The sequence below is a fragment of the Trachypithecus francoisi genome, unplaced genomic scaffold, assembly GCF_009764315.1.
Source record: "Trachypithecus francoisi isolate TF-2019V2 unplaced genomic scaffold, Tfra_2.0 Lachesis_group8, whole genome shotgun sequence".
Classification (NCBI taxonomy): domain Eukaryota; kingdom Metazoa; phylum Chordata; class Mammalia; order Primates; family Cercopithecidae; genus Trachypithecus; species Trachypithecus francoisi.
Window position 1 is genome coordinate 91,614,402 of NW_022681473.1, and position 16,832 is coordinate 91,631,233.

General features: G+C 38.9%; 1 protein-coding gene across 2 annotated transcripts in view; it reads right to left on the minus strand.

Moving 5' to 3' along the window:
- Positions 1-16,832, minus strand: part of TRPC6 (transient receptor potential cation channel subfamily C member 6) — a 140,147-nt gene that overhangs the window by 15,596 nt on the left and 107,719 nt on the right. For both annotated transcript variants that reach the window (XM_033204288.1, XM_033204289.1), the window contains 5 exons: positions 11,519-11,752; positions 8,803-9,067; positions 7,393-7,588; positions 6,443-6,646; positions 4,085-4,159 (listed from right to left, as the gene is read on the minus strand). In XM_033204288.1, the coding sequence (XP_033060179.1) occupies positions 4,085-4,159; positions 6,443-6,646; positions 7,393-7,588; positions 8,803-9,067; positions 11,519-11,752 (974 nt within the window). The remainder of the gene's footprint in view (positions 1-4,084; positions 4,160-6,442; positions 6,647-7,392; positions 7,589-8,802; positions 9,068-11,518; positions 11,753-16,832) is intronic.

Sequence of the window (16,832 nt, forward strand, 5' to 3'; positions counted from 1 at the left end):
TGTTTTTCAGCTCCATCCGGTCATTCATATTCTTCTTTAAACTGGTTATTCTAGTTAGCAATTTCTCTAACCTTTTTTCAAGGTTCTTAGCTTTTTTGCACTGGGTTAGAATCTGTTCTTTTACCTCAGAGAAGTTTGTTATTACCCACCTTCTGAAGCCTACTTCTGTCAGTTTGTCAAACTTATTTTCTTCCTCCAGGTTTGTTCCCTTGGTGGCGAGGAGTTGTGATCCTTTGGAGGCGAAGAGGCATTCTGGTTTTAGGAATTTTCAGCCTTTTTGCACTGGTTTCTCACCATCTTTGGATTTATCTACCTTTGGTCTTTGATGTTGGTGACCTCTGATGGGGTCTCTGAGTGGACGTGTTATTCTTTTGTTTGTTAGTTTTCCTTTTAATAGGCCCCTCTGCTACAGGTCTGCTGGAGTTTGCTGGAGGTCCACTCCAGACCGTGTTTGCCTGGGTATCACCAGCAGAGGCTGCAGAATAGCAAAGATTGCTGCCTGTTCTTTCCTGTGGAAGCTTCGTTCCAGAGGGGCACCTTCCAGGATACACGGGGGTCAGGGACCCACTTGAGGAGGTAGGTCTGATCCTTAGCGGAGCTCAAACACTGTGCTGGGAGATCCGCTGCTCTCTTCAGAGCCACCAGGCAGGGATGTTTATGTCTGGGGTTTTATCTATAAGTCCCTGACTGGGGCTGCCGCCTTTCTTTCAGAGATGCCCTGCCCAGAGAGGAGAGATCTGGCAGTCTGGCCACAGTGGCCTTGCTGAGCTGCAGTGGGCTCTGCCTAGTTTGATTTTGTTTACACTGTGTGGCTAAAACTGCCTACTCAAGCCTCAGCAATGGCAGATGCCCCTGCCCCCACCAAACTCGAGCATTCCAGGTCGATCTTAGACTGCCGCTGTGCTGGCAGCGATACGTTCAAGCCAGTGGTTCTTAGTTTGCTGTACTCCATGGGGGTGGGACCCACCGAGCCAGACCACTTGTCTCCCTGGCATCAGCCCCCTTTCCAGGGGAGTGAATGGTTCTGTCTCACGGGCATTCCAGGCACCACTGGGGTGTGGGGAAAAAAAAAAAAAAAAACCCTCCTGCAGTTAGTTCAGTGTCTGCCCAAGCAGCCACCTAGTTTTGTGCTTGAAACCCAGGGCCCTGGTGGGGTAGGCACCAGAGGGAATCTCCTGGTCTGCAGGTTGTGAAGACCATGGGAAAAGCGCAGTATCTGGGCTGGAGTGCGTGGTTCCTCAGGCTCAGTCCCTCATGGCTTCCCTTGGGAAGGGGAGAAAATTCCCCAAACCATTGTGCTGCCCAGGTGAGGTGGTGCCCCACCCTTCTTTGGCTCGCCTTCCGTGGGCTGCACGCACTGTCCAACCAGCCCCTATGAGATGAACTGAGTACCTCCGTTGGAAATGCAGACATCACCTGCCTTCTGCGTCAATCTCGCTGGGAGCTGCAGACCACAGCTGTTCCTATTCAGCCATCTTGCCAGAAATCCTGTTTTTGTTTCTTCCACTCACTACTTCATTTATTTCAAGTTTTTTTTCCCAGATATGCCCATTTATGACTTTTAATTGGACCCCTTATTTTTTTGCATTCTTTTTATAGGGCTTTTAGGCCTAGTATTACTTCTCTGTCCTCACTGGATTAATATCACTACCAAATTATGTGGTATACTTACTGTTCCTGCTCTCTAGTAATAGCAATAAAAGTAATAAGTAGCTGTTACATACCCACTATGTGCTAGGCCCTGTTATCAGAACTTTACAGTATTAAGTAATTTAATATTCAAAAGAACATTTGGGTGTTGGTGTGATTACTGCCTACATCCTGTGAACAAGTAGAGTCTTTTTTTTTTTTTTTTTTTTTTTTTTTTTTTTTTTTTTGAGACGGAGTCTCGCTCTGTCGCCCAGGCTGGAGTGCAGTGGCCGGATCTCAGCTCACTGCAAGCTCCGCCTCCCGGGTTTATGCCATTCTCTCGCCTCAGCCTCCCGAGTAGCTGGGACTACAGGCGCCCGCCATCTCGCCCGGCTAATTTTTTGTATATTTTAGTAGAGACGGGTTTCACCGTGTTAGCCAGGATGGTCTCGATCTCCTGACCTCGTGATCCGCCCGTCTCGGCCTCCCAAAGTGCTGGGATTACAGGCTTGAGCCACCGTGCCCGGCCACAAGTAGAGTCTTAATGAGACAACATTCTAAGTAGAACACACACAGGCATGCGTTAGAATCATAGAAATTGCTCAGAAAATATTTGAACTTAATTCTGTGTTTCCTATGTATTCTCTTCATCATAACCATCATCATGAGAACAGGGGTGGTAGGCTTCTTCTGTAAAGAGCCAGATAATAAATATTTTAGGATTTGTGTATGGTCTCTCTCACATATCCTTATTTTTTTCACAACTATTTAGAAATGTAATTTTTTAAAAATCTCTAACTCACAGTCTGAATGTGGTCTGAGGGCTATGATTTGCTGACCCCCATGCACTAGCCTCCTAACCACTAAACTATCCTTTCTAGAGTGAAATGACTTTGTAGCTCTTTTACATTCCTTATTTTCCATTTCTTAAATTTCCTTTATTGGAATCATTTTTAAACGCAATCTAGATTCACCTGGATAGGCAAGCCAAACACAACTTGTCTGAACAGCAAGAATGTGCCAATTTGCAATGACCCTAATCTGCTGACTCTCTTGGATGACCAGGGACAATTTCCACTTGCCTTCTTGCTGTCTTGCTCTCAGCCCACGCAGCCCCATTGCTGTGACCGAGCCCCAGACTGTGGCAGGGCTCGTAGAATTCATGCACAGGTCTCTCACCCACATGTTACCTCCCACTGAAGCCCTTCTCACCTGTGATATTGTTCTTTGGAAGTTCTTCCCAATCAAACCTCCCAATCTTACTAGGGCTAACAGCTTAGGGTTCCCCTTACCTAAAGCTCTCCTATGTTTTCTAATTTGTAATGGGTAATGGTTGACATGCTAATGGAAGGGATGGTTAGAAAGGAAGCTGGGAGGTTGAGTATCAGATAGGCCTTAACAGGATTCCTATGTTGTTGGGGGAGGTAATATAACCAGCTTAAAAAACACACAAAAAAACGGTCTTCCTCCTTATCATTTGTATTCCATGGGCTGGCCATATATCATAGTTCTGGTCAATGAGATATAACAACAGAAATTGTTGGGAGATTCTTCTGAAGGTGGTGGCAGATTCAGCTAGCATCCCCTACTTTTCCTTTGCCCTTACTCCTACATGCCTGAAAAGTGGGTATAATAGCTAAAGGTAAAGCTGTCCTGTTCCATCTGACTATGACAAAAATCCAGAAGAATCACAGAAACTCATGCTTGGTAATAGCCCCATACTGCCTAAATCTGGAGAGTTAAATGAGGCAGGGAAAAAACAAGTGTCTTGTTTAAACCACCATGATTTGGATTTTATATTACTATGCATAATTGAATGCAGGTCCTACCTGATACATTGCCCGTTTCCTAATTCATTCCTTTATAATTTCCTTTTAGCAACAAGCATTTATTGTACCCCTATTATGTACATGCCACAAAAAAGGAAACATGTCCTCATCGTTGAGGATTTTGCTACTCTCAGTTATGGAGCTGATAGATCTCTAGAGCACATTGTTCATTATACACAGTATCAACCATAATAGCCATTAAGGTCCCACAGTGCCTTTTTCCATCACTTCTTGATTATTGACAAATTAGGATGCACTGGGGACTATGCCTGCTCTTTACCTGAGCTGCAAAGAGTGAAGTTAATCATACCCTCCATCAGGTTCCTGACAGATTCATCTCTTAATATTCCCTTCTGTATATCACTAATCTTATATTCCATCACCATAAGTATATGTAAGTATTTGCTTAGTATATGTCTTAAACATACATGCTATTCTTTTTTGCTTATGAAACATAGCTTACTTCTACCTCTCAATAACGGAATTGTTGAGAACTGTTAAAATAGTTGAATTATTTAATGTGTCTGCTCTCTACTTCCTAAAATTGCTTCTGAACATCTGTCCCTTTCTTTTAAAAGATAAGCCCGATCATGTGCATGGCTTCATATTTTCAAATATGAGCTTACCTGTTTTTTGTCAAGTGATAATTTTGAAAGGTCTTCATGACTTCCTAAAATTCCAAGTTTCTTTTCTTCATTTATCTTTTAAAGATAGATAGTAAAATGAGTATAACTGTATAACCAGTTTCACTCTTCATTCTGTATTTTAAAAGCCATTTCGTCTAATTCCCCACAAGTTTTAACGAGAGAAACATATTCTTACGGGATTCTTCCCTTTGCAAGTGCGTGGACATTTCCTTTGGAATCTGAATTCCCTCAGGTTGCAGTTCTAACCAGACCTGTAAACCACTCATTTAATTACATAAAATAAAGGAAAGGAAATTTTTGCCACTCAATCCACAAGATATACTTCTGGAAGAATGTCATAGATGGTATTTTTTCCAAAAATTACTACACAAATTAATCATAACTACATTTAAAGAAAGCTTTAAAATTCTCAAAGTACTTTTATATACTTATTTGAGTTGATCTTCAGGATGTAGTTATAATTTTTTTCACATATTACAGTTGAGGAAACTAGAACTCAGAGAATGTGTTGCTTACTTGAGAACCCTAAATAGTAAATTGTAAACAGTGCAGGAATTACAACATTTTCCTTTTATTTAATGAGAGAATCTTATTGTAAGGAAACTTTATAATCATTTGGTCCAATTGCCCACACAGTGTAAAAAGGAAAAATCTTCAATAAATTCCCACTGTTAGCCATCTGGCATTTATTGACTGCTTACAATGGTGGGAAGCTCACTACTTCAAAAGGCAGCCCACTCTTCTGTTGGGCAGATTTTCTTGTTAAAAGTTTGTTCTTATATCGAATTAATTTTTTTTTTTTTGAGACGGAGTCTGGCTCTGTCGCCCAGGCTGGAGTGCAGTGGCGAGATCTCGGCTCACTGCAAGCTCCTCCTCCCGGGTTCACGCCATTCTCCTGCCTCAGCCTCCCTAGTAGCTGGGACTACAGGCGCCCGCCACCTCGCTCAGCTAGTTTTTTTGTATTTTTTAGTAGAGACGGGGTTTCACCGTATCAGCCAGGATGGTCTCGATCTCCTGACCTTGTGATCCGCCCGTCTCGGCCTCCCAAAGTGCTAGGATTGCAGGCTTGAGCCACCACGCCCGGCCAATCGAATTAAAATGTAACTATTTGAGGCCGGGCATGGTGGCTCACGCCTGTAATCCCAGCCCTTTGGGAGGCTGAGGTGGGTGGATCACGAGGTCAAGAGATAGAGACCATTCTGGCTAACATGGTGAAACCCTGTCTCTACTAAAAAATACAAAAAATTAACCGGGTGTGGTGGCAGGCGCCTGTAGTCCCAGCTGCTGGGGAAGCTGAGGCAGGAGAATGGCATGAACCATGACAGAGCAAGACTCTATCTCAAAAAAAAATTAACTATTATTTGAATTTTTGGCCCGTTGCTTTTCTTCCCAAGTATACCTCCTAAAGATGAAAATTACAAAGATATTTTTAGTCAATTTCAATCTTCCTTTTTCAGTAGAAACAGCCAGCTCCTTCAGTTCTCCCTCATATGACACCATATCCCTATGTGTCCCATTCTGGTCTTCCTCCTCTGGATGCACCTGGTATCTCAGTGTTCCTTCTGAGTATAGTGGTCTGTGCTCAGCAGAGATCTTTGCACAGCATAACCCCTCACCTTCCACCTCCAGTTAGACAGAATTCCACATGTTCTTTAAACGTATCTGAACATGCTGTGATCGCCCTACTGCCTCATCTAAGCACTAAATCTTTTTATTTTTTTTAAAGATTGCATTGCCTTGTGGGATTATTGTTTTCAATCAATATCCTTAGCTCTTTCTTTCTTGAACTACTTATTGCCAAGCCTGGTCCCCTAAATTACATGTGAGCAACTGATTTCTGAACTTTTCAACATAGCAGTTATCTAAGAGTTAATCAAGTTGCCCCCCCAGTCATAACGAGCTGCTAATGATTTACCGGGCTCTGTAAATTGAAGGAGAAGTGAGGGGCCTCTATAAATTGAAGGAGAAGTGAGGGACGTGTAGCCACAACAGCAAAAAAGCAGCCCAGAATAGCTCTTCTTTCAGTACTCGCTCTAGATAACATATTATTTTAGTTATATTTCATGAATTTGTCTTACATTCTTTTAAGTAGGAAATGTCCAGTGTGCTCATGTTGAACAGACACAAGCCAAAGGACTGTGCTGTGTGAAGTGACTGCATGTGGGAATGAATGGACGAGTCATCAGGAACCGATTCTCTTTAAAGGGTAACAAACCTGCACGTTGTGCACATGTACCCTAGAACATAAAGTATAATTTAAAAAAAAGGGATGTGGCACAGTGGTTACAGTAGTCTCAGCATTTAAGAATACAATTATACGTTATCAAGCTAAGTTACCTTGTTCATCTCTGCATCTTCCTGGAAACCTTTTTTATGACCCTGGAACAGCTCAGAAATCCATTTTTTAAGCTTCAGTAAGAGATAAAACAGGGACTTTGGACTTGGCACCAGATTGAAAGGTACGGGAAGTGTTCTCCCCTCCTCAAAGTAGGAGAACCAGAGTTTGGCTCTTGCAAATTTCCACTCCACATCGGCGTCATCCTATACAAATACACATGACAGTTCAGCAAGGAAATGCATAAACAGAATTACTGGGATGCTTTTACCATTGTGTGGCTAGATGGAGGACAATGCCTATAAACACTCTCAGACCCCAATGATCTTTCCAAGGTTTTTTCAAAACGTTAACATTCTATTCACACACTCTTCCTTAAATTTGTCTAAAATTTTGACAGTCTTACAAGACTGTGAATCTCCAAGTTCCCATGTGTTTATAAATACCTGATAGATATAAATGTATTTTCCTACGTTCTGAAAAACGGTATGAAAAATTATTCTCTTTTTTATCCCACAATATACCACTCATTTATTTGGGACACAGAGAAAGATTTCTGGAATAAAAATTTACACTATTAATCTCAACTTGAGAAAAGGTCAATTTTGAATATCACTCAAAAAAGACTTGGAGAATAATAGTATTCATAAGCAGTAATTTTTTTGAATAAAATATAAATTCATGCTGATATAGTATTTCTAAAGTGTTTTATTAAATTGATATCAAATCAGCATCTCTGCTTCTTATGCCTTACTGCCCCATGACACCTTATTGATGTTGCATTTGGAAGCAAAGAGTTAAAATTTTCCAGATTACTGGTCAAACGAGTGTATAAAACAGGGAATGAACAAAGAGGGAAGAGCGATCCATACTTTCATCCTCATTGCTGAGTTAGTCCTTGGAATAGTTAAAACATGTAGGCACAAATGATAAAAATGTATTGAGATTATACCTCAATTTCCTGGAATGAACTGTTGATCATGGCAATTAACATATTTAGCAAAACAATGACCATTGTAACATTATAGACTCCATAAAGAACGTAACCAATGTTTTCAATGAATTTGTGGTTGTAGTTGATGACCACTGATTTCACTTCAGAAAGTCCAAATATAGCCCAGAACAGTGTCTTAAAACTCTCTTCAACTCTGGGAAAAAATAAAAGGAGAAAAGAAATAAAGTGTATAAGTAAATAACAATATTACCATAATAAAAGTGAGTTGGTTTAGTGTCTTTGCAAATTACTGAGTATTTATTAAAAAATCTTCACTTCTCTGAAGCTCACTTTTCTTTTCTGTAAAATGGTTACAATAGGATTGCTGCAAGGATGGCGTAATATTGTGCATATGAAGTACATAATCATAACTCAATAAACACATAATAAGCACTCAATAAATGCTATTAACATAATTTCTAACCACAGATATGAACACTTAAATAATCCATAGCTTTGGCAATGGAATTGTTAAATGTACTACTTAAAAGTAACACAATTTGTTAGAATCCTTTTAGTTTTCCTGCTGATCTATACTTCTACTCATATCCAATAAATGGATAATAATCATATACATCTTAATGGAAAATATGACAATATAAACAGACAATGTTACCAAAATCACTGACATGTCTTAGGTAGGAATTTCAATGCTTTAGGCCTAATTACTGACCAAAGCTAAGCCAATTTGCTTAACTTAGGTGGTTACATTTCCCTGGCAAACTGTATTTCAGAGAAATATGGAAAACAGTAGGCTTATGTTTCAGTTGTTGCTTCTCATTGTAACACTGCAGACCTAATATTTAAATAATCTATTCCAAACACACTTTATTAAAAAAAAAAAAACGTGTCCATGGTGAACATAAGTCAAAACTCTTGTCACTATTGATAAGTCAGATCTACTCAGTAATAAGATCTGAGCAATTCAATTAGGAAAGCAGCTGTTTTCATAGTTAGTGTCCCCAGGAGTCCCCTGTAAGCAGGAGGGTAAGGGAGTTCAGAGCAACAGATCCTAGAGTCAGCAAGCAAGGGTTACACCCTGGCTGTTCCACACACAGCTATGGAATATTCAGCAAATTACTTCATTTTTGTGAATTTCAGTTTCCTCTTGGTGAAATAGAGATAATAAAGGGAGGCATGCAAGGTATTTACCTGGCTCGAAAAATGTTAGATATTTAATATTAGAAAGGTTCCTACATTTTAGAGTCCCTCCAACTCATTTTTAAAATCCCCTCATTTTGCAAAAGAGGAACTAGAGATGAAATCTTTACCAAAACATTATTTATCCCATGGACTTACATAAACACTGTTAAACTAATATTTATTTAATTTGCAGTAACTATCATCAAAACATCTGAGATCACATACGTTGTGAAGGCTTCATTTTGTTTTGCACCAATGTAGTAGGAGTAGAGGTTGAACATTCCAATCATAAAGGCCACAAACACCATAATGAATATGACCATGAACTTGAAGATGTCTTTGACTGTTCTTCCAAGTGATATCTGCAGAGGTCCGAAGCTTTCATTTGCTGGCAAAATATAAGCTATCCTAGAGAAACTTAAAACTACAGCAATTGCATAAAGACCTTCAGATATTATTTGAGGATCAGAGGGGTCCCACTTTATCCTGGCTAGGAAAAAGCAAAGATAAAGAGTTGTGTGAGTTTCTTCAAGTTGTTTATTTAGGTAACTTCTTTTTCTGCGAAAGAAATATAGTTACGGTAGAATCCAGTTTTCGAATGGAAGTCTCCTGTCTTAAAGGGCTTCTTAAGTGTCTGCTATAGTTGGGCTTCTTAGTTTATTGAGAACATGACTCTCCTGGTTTGCTAGCAATTTCTCATAAGGGGATAGCATAGTAGTTAAGAGTTCAGACTATAGACTCAGTATCTGTAAAAGTTCATGTATATATATGTACGCACATACACATATATCAAAGAACTTACAAAACTACTTCTCTTAGTTTTGTTTACCCATTTTTGAAAATGAGATAATGTCCCCTCTAACTCTCTTGTCTTTGTGAGAATTCACTAAGCCAACATATGTTCCGTGTTTAGCAAGTGCCTGGCACTTAATAAATGGTAGTGTTTATTATTCAGTCTTAAACTATAATTACACTATAATTTTAGGCTTGTAGCATATTTGTAGTCATTTAAATTTATTAGGAGTAACTTTTATTGGTCACTCAAACAAGTCTATTTTTACCATAAAATGTAGCAATTATTCACTTATGAATTTTTCTGGCATTATTACATCAGGTCATCAAAAATGCAATTAAGAAACCATTATGAAGAAAAATACAAAACAGTGTGTAAGAAAGGGGAAACACATAATTACAAATTTGAATTTGCTTATTTGCTGAGACGTGGAATTAGGAAAGGATAACAAGAAACTAATAAAAGCAGTTTCCTTTTTTATAGTGCTTTGAATATAAGTATTATCTACAAATAGCCTTGAATTTTTTTAATTAAGTGCATTTTTTAAAATCTTTCATTAAAATAAACATTAATAATGGAGCCCTTATGTGATATTGCCAATAAACTCACAAGTGAATGTTAACTAATTTCTTATCAGAGGGTTTGAAATGAGTATTCAAAGGGAATATATTTTCCCCATCCAGGTTTATATGAGGTGGCAGCCTCCTTAAGTAAATAACTGAACCAGTTTCCATCCCTTAGTCACTTTCTTCCTGGAAAGCTGGAACGACTTATCTGATTGCTCAATTGGGATGAATAACTGGACATAGCTGGCTCGGCATTGCCTTCTCTGTCCTGCGAATTCTCCTCTGGAGCTGCCATCCTCTTTTTGTGGGGAGGACTGCCCTGGTCCATTGCTATCTAGAAATTGGAGGATATGTCTGCCTAATTCTGGGGTTCAGTATTACTGAACCCATTAGCTAATAGACTCAGACCTATGTCATCCACCCCAGATTTTATCAGTGTTAGAGGTGATGATCTGGCCTCCATATTAATGTCTTGTTTTATTTCTCAACTAATTCTAAGACTGGTTGGGAAGCAGTGGTGTTATTGACTGGGGAACCTCTCAGAGATCCCAACAATTCCATTGCTTTCAAATACTTTTTATATATCTTAAGTGAAAATGGCACTCAAATGTGAACTTTATTATATGTATTTATGGGGCACAACTTGATGTTTTCATATATGTCCGTGTACACTGTGCAAAGATTAAATGAAGCTAATTAACATTCATCATCTCGCATATTTACATTTTTGTGGTAAGAACATTTAAAATTTACTCTCTTAGCAATTTGCAAGCATACCGTACATGATGATGAACTCTAGCCACCATATTGTATATCTCCAGAACTTATTCACCCTAACCGTGTACCCTTTGTAAACTTTGTACCTTTGACCAACATCTCCCCATTTTGTGCCCCTTACTCCAACCCCTGACAACCACCATTACCTTCTACCTCTTTGAGTTTGACTTTTTTTAGATTCTACAACTAAATAAGATCATATACCATTTGTCTTTCTGTGCCTGCCTTATTTCACTCAGCATAGTGTCTTCCAAATTCATTCATGTTGTTACAAATGACAGGATTTTCTTCTTTTAAAAGGTGGAATAGTATTCCATTGCATATATATACACACACACACACGTGTGTGTATATCCACATACATATATATACACACGTATATATCCATATCCATATATACACACATGTATATATCCATATACATCATACACACATATTAATGTATACAGAGAGAGATACAGATAGCTAGCTAGCTAGATCAAATGTGAACTATTTTTAATTTTTAAAAAAGGGGGAAAAATAAATCCAGGACATAAGACATGTATTCTCAATGAAGTTTGGTAATTAGCCAGTTGATCCAAGAGATAAAGGGAGATGGCTCTTGTGATTAAGAGAGTTTTCCAGGGAGTAGAAAAATCGAAGAAGCGGAAAGCATGCTTCCTCACATATGGATGCTCATTCTTCAGATACAGATGTTGGAAACGAACAATTTTATGAGAATTGGGCAGTAACCAAACTACTACTGACATGTGTTTTACAAGAAAATTCTGTGTTTTTATTTATATTGACTGTACTGTAAACTCACCCAAATTGTAGTATTTCACATTGTCTCCCAATGTTACTTTCGTCAAGTCCTTCAAAGTATCATTTGCGTCAATGATGCTCTGGGCTTTGGAAGCGTGCCAAAATGCCATGAATCTCGCAATGAATGATGCTGCAAAAATTGCTAACATACCAAAATCAAGCATATTCCACAACTCAAACAAATATTCCTTGGGGCCTTGAGTCCAAATTTCTTTACATTCAGCCCATATCATGCCTGTATCAGAAAGGGGTTAAAATATCAATTCAATTGCATTCAGTCTTAGCTGTTCTATAAAACAAAATGTTTGAAAGGTCTCAGCCTGACATTACAAAACCCTTCAAAATTTGGCCCCAGCCTGCCGTCCCACCATAATTCCCATATCCTCACAAATATCATAGTCCAGAAATATCAGTGCATGCCTAAAAGCAATTTGACAAAGTTCATTGAACACCTTAAAATAACAAATGTCCTACTGATCAATTCATTCCACACATGAAAATATATTTAAAAGATGATTATTGTAGGATACTTTATAATAACCCAAACACACCCACACACTCAAAATAGAAGTAAAATGAAAGTGGGACTTCCACAGATGGAGTATTATGAAGCCATTTAATGTGATATTTTATTAATTACCATGGGACAGTGACCATGAGAATGTGCCTCAGTGACATCCAACTATAGGAATTTGATTGGTCACAGGTCTCACCTACTGTCTTCTGAAAACCACTGCCATTTTTTACCAAGACCATGTCTCCCCCGGGCTGCTCTCAGCCAATTACTGAGGGTACCTCTTGGGAGACATGGGACTCTTCTGATGGCTGACTTTGGCTCAAGGATTTCATGACAGCCTTGCCAAGCTTTCCTTAGACTGTGTAAAGATCTAGGATGCTTCTACTCAACCTTCCTGCCTTCTCTCTGTCCCTTGGGGTTTGACTTATCTCCCTGCCTGAGAGCCTTTGAGACCTTTCTCAGCTTTCTCGCCATTTCCTCTCACAATAAATGTTCCTTAATAAAATTTCCATTTCCCTTAATAAACCTGTTGAGCATTTAATCTTTGTGCCTGCTTCTTGGAGGACCTGGACTAACATATCTTGCAAACATCTTTATATTGTAATGCTAATTAAAAATGTTTAAAATGTTATGTTATGATGTATGGTTTATATTTAAAACCAGCACAGTGAAAGCCTAGATGAGATGACAGGAACTTATTAATAGTAGTTGCCTTTTTCTGGTGGAATTATTAATAGTACTGCCTATTTCTTCAAAATTTTAGTGAAGTATTTAGGAACACTGGATTTGAGGAATGTAGGTACACATGCTACCATGGATTTGAGAATCTGTTCTTCCATTTGTCAGTTATGAAGTCTTTGATAAGGTATTTAAACTATCTAAAACTCAGGTTGTAAAATGGGAATGATATTGGTTCATTCCCACTTCACTGGATTGTTATGAGCCTTAAATAAAATAGTTCATGTGAAATACACAGCTCAGTGTCTGGCACTTGGAAAAAATTATGACTAACATTTACTGAGTGCTTACTATTTAAAATTTTCCACGATTGGCACACGTATTTTTTTCTTAATTTGAAGAATTCCACTTTAATTAAAAAGAAGTTGCTTTATCCCTATTAAGATACTCTACTCTGACATCCTGTCTCCTTCTGGAGCCATCAGGAGAAATACAACCCAAACGCCAACAACAGATCAAAACTTGTCTCCATCAAGAAGTCCTTCACAGCCTCGAGTTGAAATTAATCTTTTCCTCTTACTCTCAGCAACCACCTGCCTCAAATTCTCACACTGGTCCTAAATGTCAATCACAGAACCTGCTATAGGAATAGCTGCAGAGCCCTGTGGGGATTAAGGGACCACCCCATCTCTAATCTCCAAGAGCACATCATGTGCCTTTTCTTAAAGCCAGTATTCAGTGCAACACAGAAGATACGGATTTAAGAGAAGACTTCATTACTTATTTTGAGTTGTTTCAAGTTAAAAGGGGACTAGGATTGAATTAATATAAAATCTGGGGGATCAAATTTGTGACAGGAAATACGGCCGTTTTTTCCCCCCAATGTGGTCACCGGGTTCCTGTCAGCCTCACTAGGAGATGAGGATGGTTCAGAGTAACAAGCATGGGGACTAAAGGGACATTTGAACTCATGCAGCCTAGTTGTTTTCAAAACTTCCCTTCCTCTTGTTCCTCCCACTTCTCCATCTTCTTTTCTCTTTCTCTCTTTAAGAAGTAGAATGCATGACACAAATGATGTCTTCCTGAAGCTTAAAAACTAAAACAAATAAGTGAGCTATTCTGCTCAAAGGAAAAGTTCCTGTCTCATTTGTCCTGAGGACCCCCGAGAGCTGCCAAGGAGAGTCTGAAATCCCGCATCAAGTCCAAGCTCACCGCAAGCAGGAGACTTCACAGGGATCAAGCCTCTGCTCATACAGATTTTGTGATAAGGTACTTCACTAATTCTGAAGGCTGCTCATCCCACTGCTGAATTTTCAGAATATTCCTTCAACGTGGATGCAGTGGTTCTATTTTTGCCCTCTAGAGAGGTAGCAAATGAGTCAGCTCCCTCTGCCTTCAAATTTATTTTTACAAAAGACAACCAAAAAACCTACCTGTGTGCTCATTAAATCTGTTTTTCTCTAGCAGAGGCAGGTTAAACATGAAACTGAAGCTTCTAGATGTCTTTACTTGCCCAGGCTCCTTCTAAGTCCTCCCTTTGTCTTTTTTTTTCTTTAAATGGGGCCCTCTGAATAAACAAGCCTCAGATTCCACAAGCCTCACCCTCTAGGGTAAGCTTCCCCAGCATCTCAAGTGCTGTTCTGAGAACGACTCACTCTCCTAACTGCTGTTGTGCTTGAAATGCTCCTTAGTTTGCCAACTGGCTGCACGGGGCACCCAGGGCCTGCAGATGTGTTCTGGCCATTGGGTAATTACTGCCCTCAACTGCCATCCTCTCCTTCTGTTGAAGAGTCAGCCCAGGACTGACCATTAAGTGACAAGTGCTCTAAGGCCCTTTTCACAAGTGTCTTCAAGCATGTCCGCCTCCCTGTGTTCCTGTTATACGTCCTCTCATTGATTTGAGCTCACTGTTCCGCCTTGTCAACATCTCCTGACACATCAGTTTTATCATTTAGCCTTTCAACTTTCTGTCAACTAAACATTAGATAAATCCGCTTTGTGACTAACAGTGTTGTCCTCTCCCTCAAGCCCACATAACACACCCAACACCTCATCTAAGTAGGCACTTCTTATTAATATTTCCAGAAAGTACAACAACTTTCTTTCAAGAATAACTTTAAAAAAATACCAATGTCAGAAACTGAACCAGGAATCTAACATATGCTACAAAAGCATCAGCTGTCCTGAGTTGTTCATTATTTTCCCTTTAAATAAACACTGTTAGCTAGTCTCTGAAGTCAAATGCAAAGACTGGTGGGACAAAAGTTATAAGGAAAATGCTTTTGATTAAAGCCTCATTTAATATTCCTGTGTTAGGTTTCTAAGTGAAAAAGGAAAAAATATATATAAAGTTTAAAATAAAACTCAGATGGCCGGGCACGGTGGCTCACGCCGGTAATCCCAGCATTTTGGGAGGCTGAGGTGAGTGGATCACCTGAGGTTGGGAGATCCAGACCAGCTGGACCAATATGGAGAAACCTCGTCTTTATTAAAAATACAAAATTAGCCAGGTGTGGTGGCGCATGCCTGTAGTCCCAGCTACTTGGGAGGCTGAGGCAGGAGAGTTGCTTGAACCCGGGAGGCGGAGTCTGCGGTGAGCCGAGATCGCGCCATTGCACTCCAGCCTGGGCAGCTAGTGTGAAACTCCGTTTCAAAATAAAATAAAAAATAAATAAAACTAAGAATAGTATGAGGAGAATGATTTATGGTAAAGAATAAAATGAACATGTTATATAAAACATAACTCACTAAACTCATGCAGTCTAGTTGTTTTCAAAGCTTTTCATTCCTCCAGTCCCAGGCACGATCTTCCTTCTGTATCCTCCCTCTTAGAGACTGTAGTCACTACCTACTGATCCAAGGCAGAACTCACAGCTCCTCCCTTCTGATGTGCAGTAATCACCAAGTTGTTTGGGGTTTACCTTTTAGGGTGCTCTCAAGTTTATATGTATTTTATATGTAAAATATAATATGTTCAATTTATTCTTTGCCATACATCATTCTCCTCATACCCCTCTATATAAAATTTAATTTTTAAAATTATTTACCCCTTATAGAAAATTTAATTTTTCAAAGTTTCATCTTGTCCTAAAACAGTCATGTTTTGCCTAATAGGAAATAGCACTCCTATGTAAAAGTGACATATAAATGCTTAGTGAAAAGTTGAATAATAATTATAATTTTCTGAAATTTCTTGAACATGTCTATCGTGCCAAGTACTGTATTATTTACCTTACATATACTAACACATAAAAAATAAACTATGAGACTTGGGCTTTTAGTTTAACAAGATAAAGGCCATGCACAAGTGACTGTTTATTCTTATTTTAAATCAGACATTAGAAGTGAAATATAATTCCTTTTTATAGCCTCATCAATTAAATTAGAAAAGAATTAGAATAAAATCAAAGCCATCTTCTGTGTCCAAGATTTATCATTACTTTGGTGATACAATTCACATTTTATGCCACTATCCATATTTTTCCCTAAAACATATTCAGGAAATGAAGTGATTTGAAAGTTTTGAATAACTCAAATGCTATTGAATTACATTTAAAATATTCCTATGGTAACTTGAAAAATGCTTAATATTTTGATTGATCATCTCATCAAGCTCCAGCATGAAACCAAGAAGACATGTCCTGCCTTAGAAGTGATACAAAACTGACAATGCTTCTCCAAGTCCCTAGAGAGGGAGATGGGATGTTATGGGGGAAATGGAGAAGTCTATGGATTATTAAAGGATTTATATGAAAACCCCTGAGCCTAATTTTCTTTACATCTTACTTATGTTAACCCGAGGTAATTTTATGCATAGTCAGGGCCTTAAGTACCATCTGGAATTGAGGATTGCTAGAACTTTATTCAAAACCCAAATACTTCCAGGGGCCATACTTTATATTACTGGATGGACATTTCCACTTTGAAATTCCATGGGCACTTCAAAGTCAGTCATAACCTACACTTTATCAGCTTTTCATTCCTCCAGTCCCAGGCATGATCTTCCTTCTGTATTCTCCCTCTGAGAGACTGTAGTCACTACCTACTGATCTAAGGCAGAATCCACAGCTCTCCCTTCTGAGGTGCAATAATCACCAAGTTGTTTGGGGTTTACCTATTA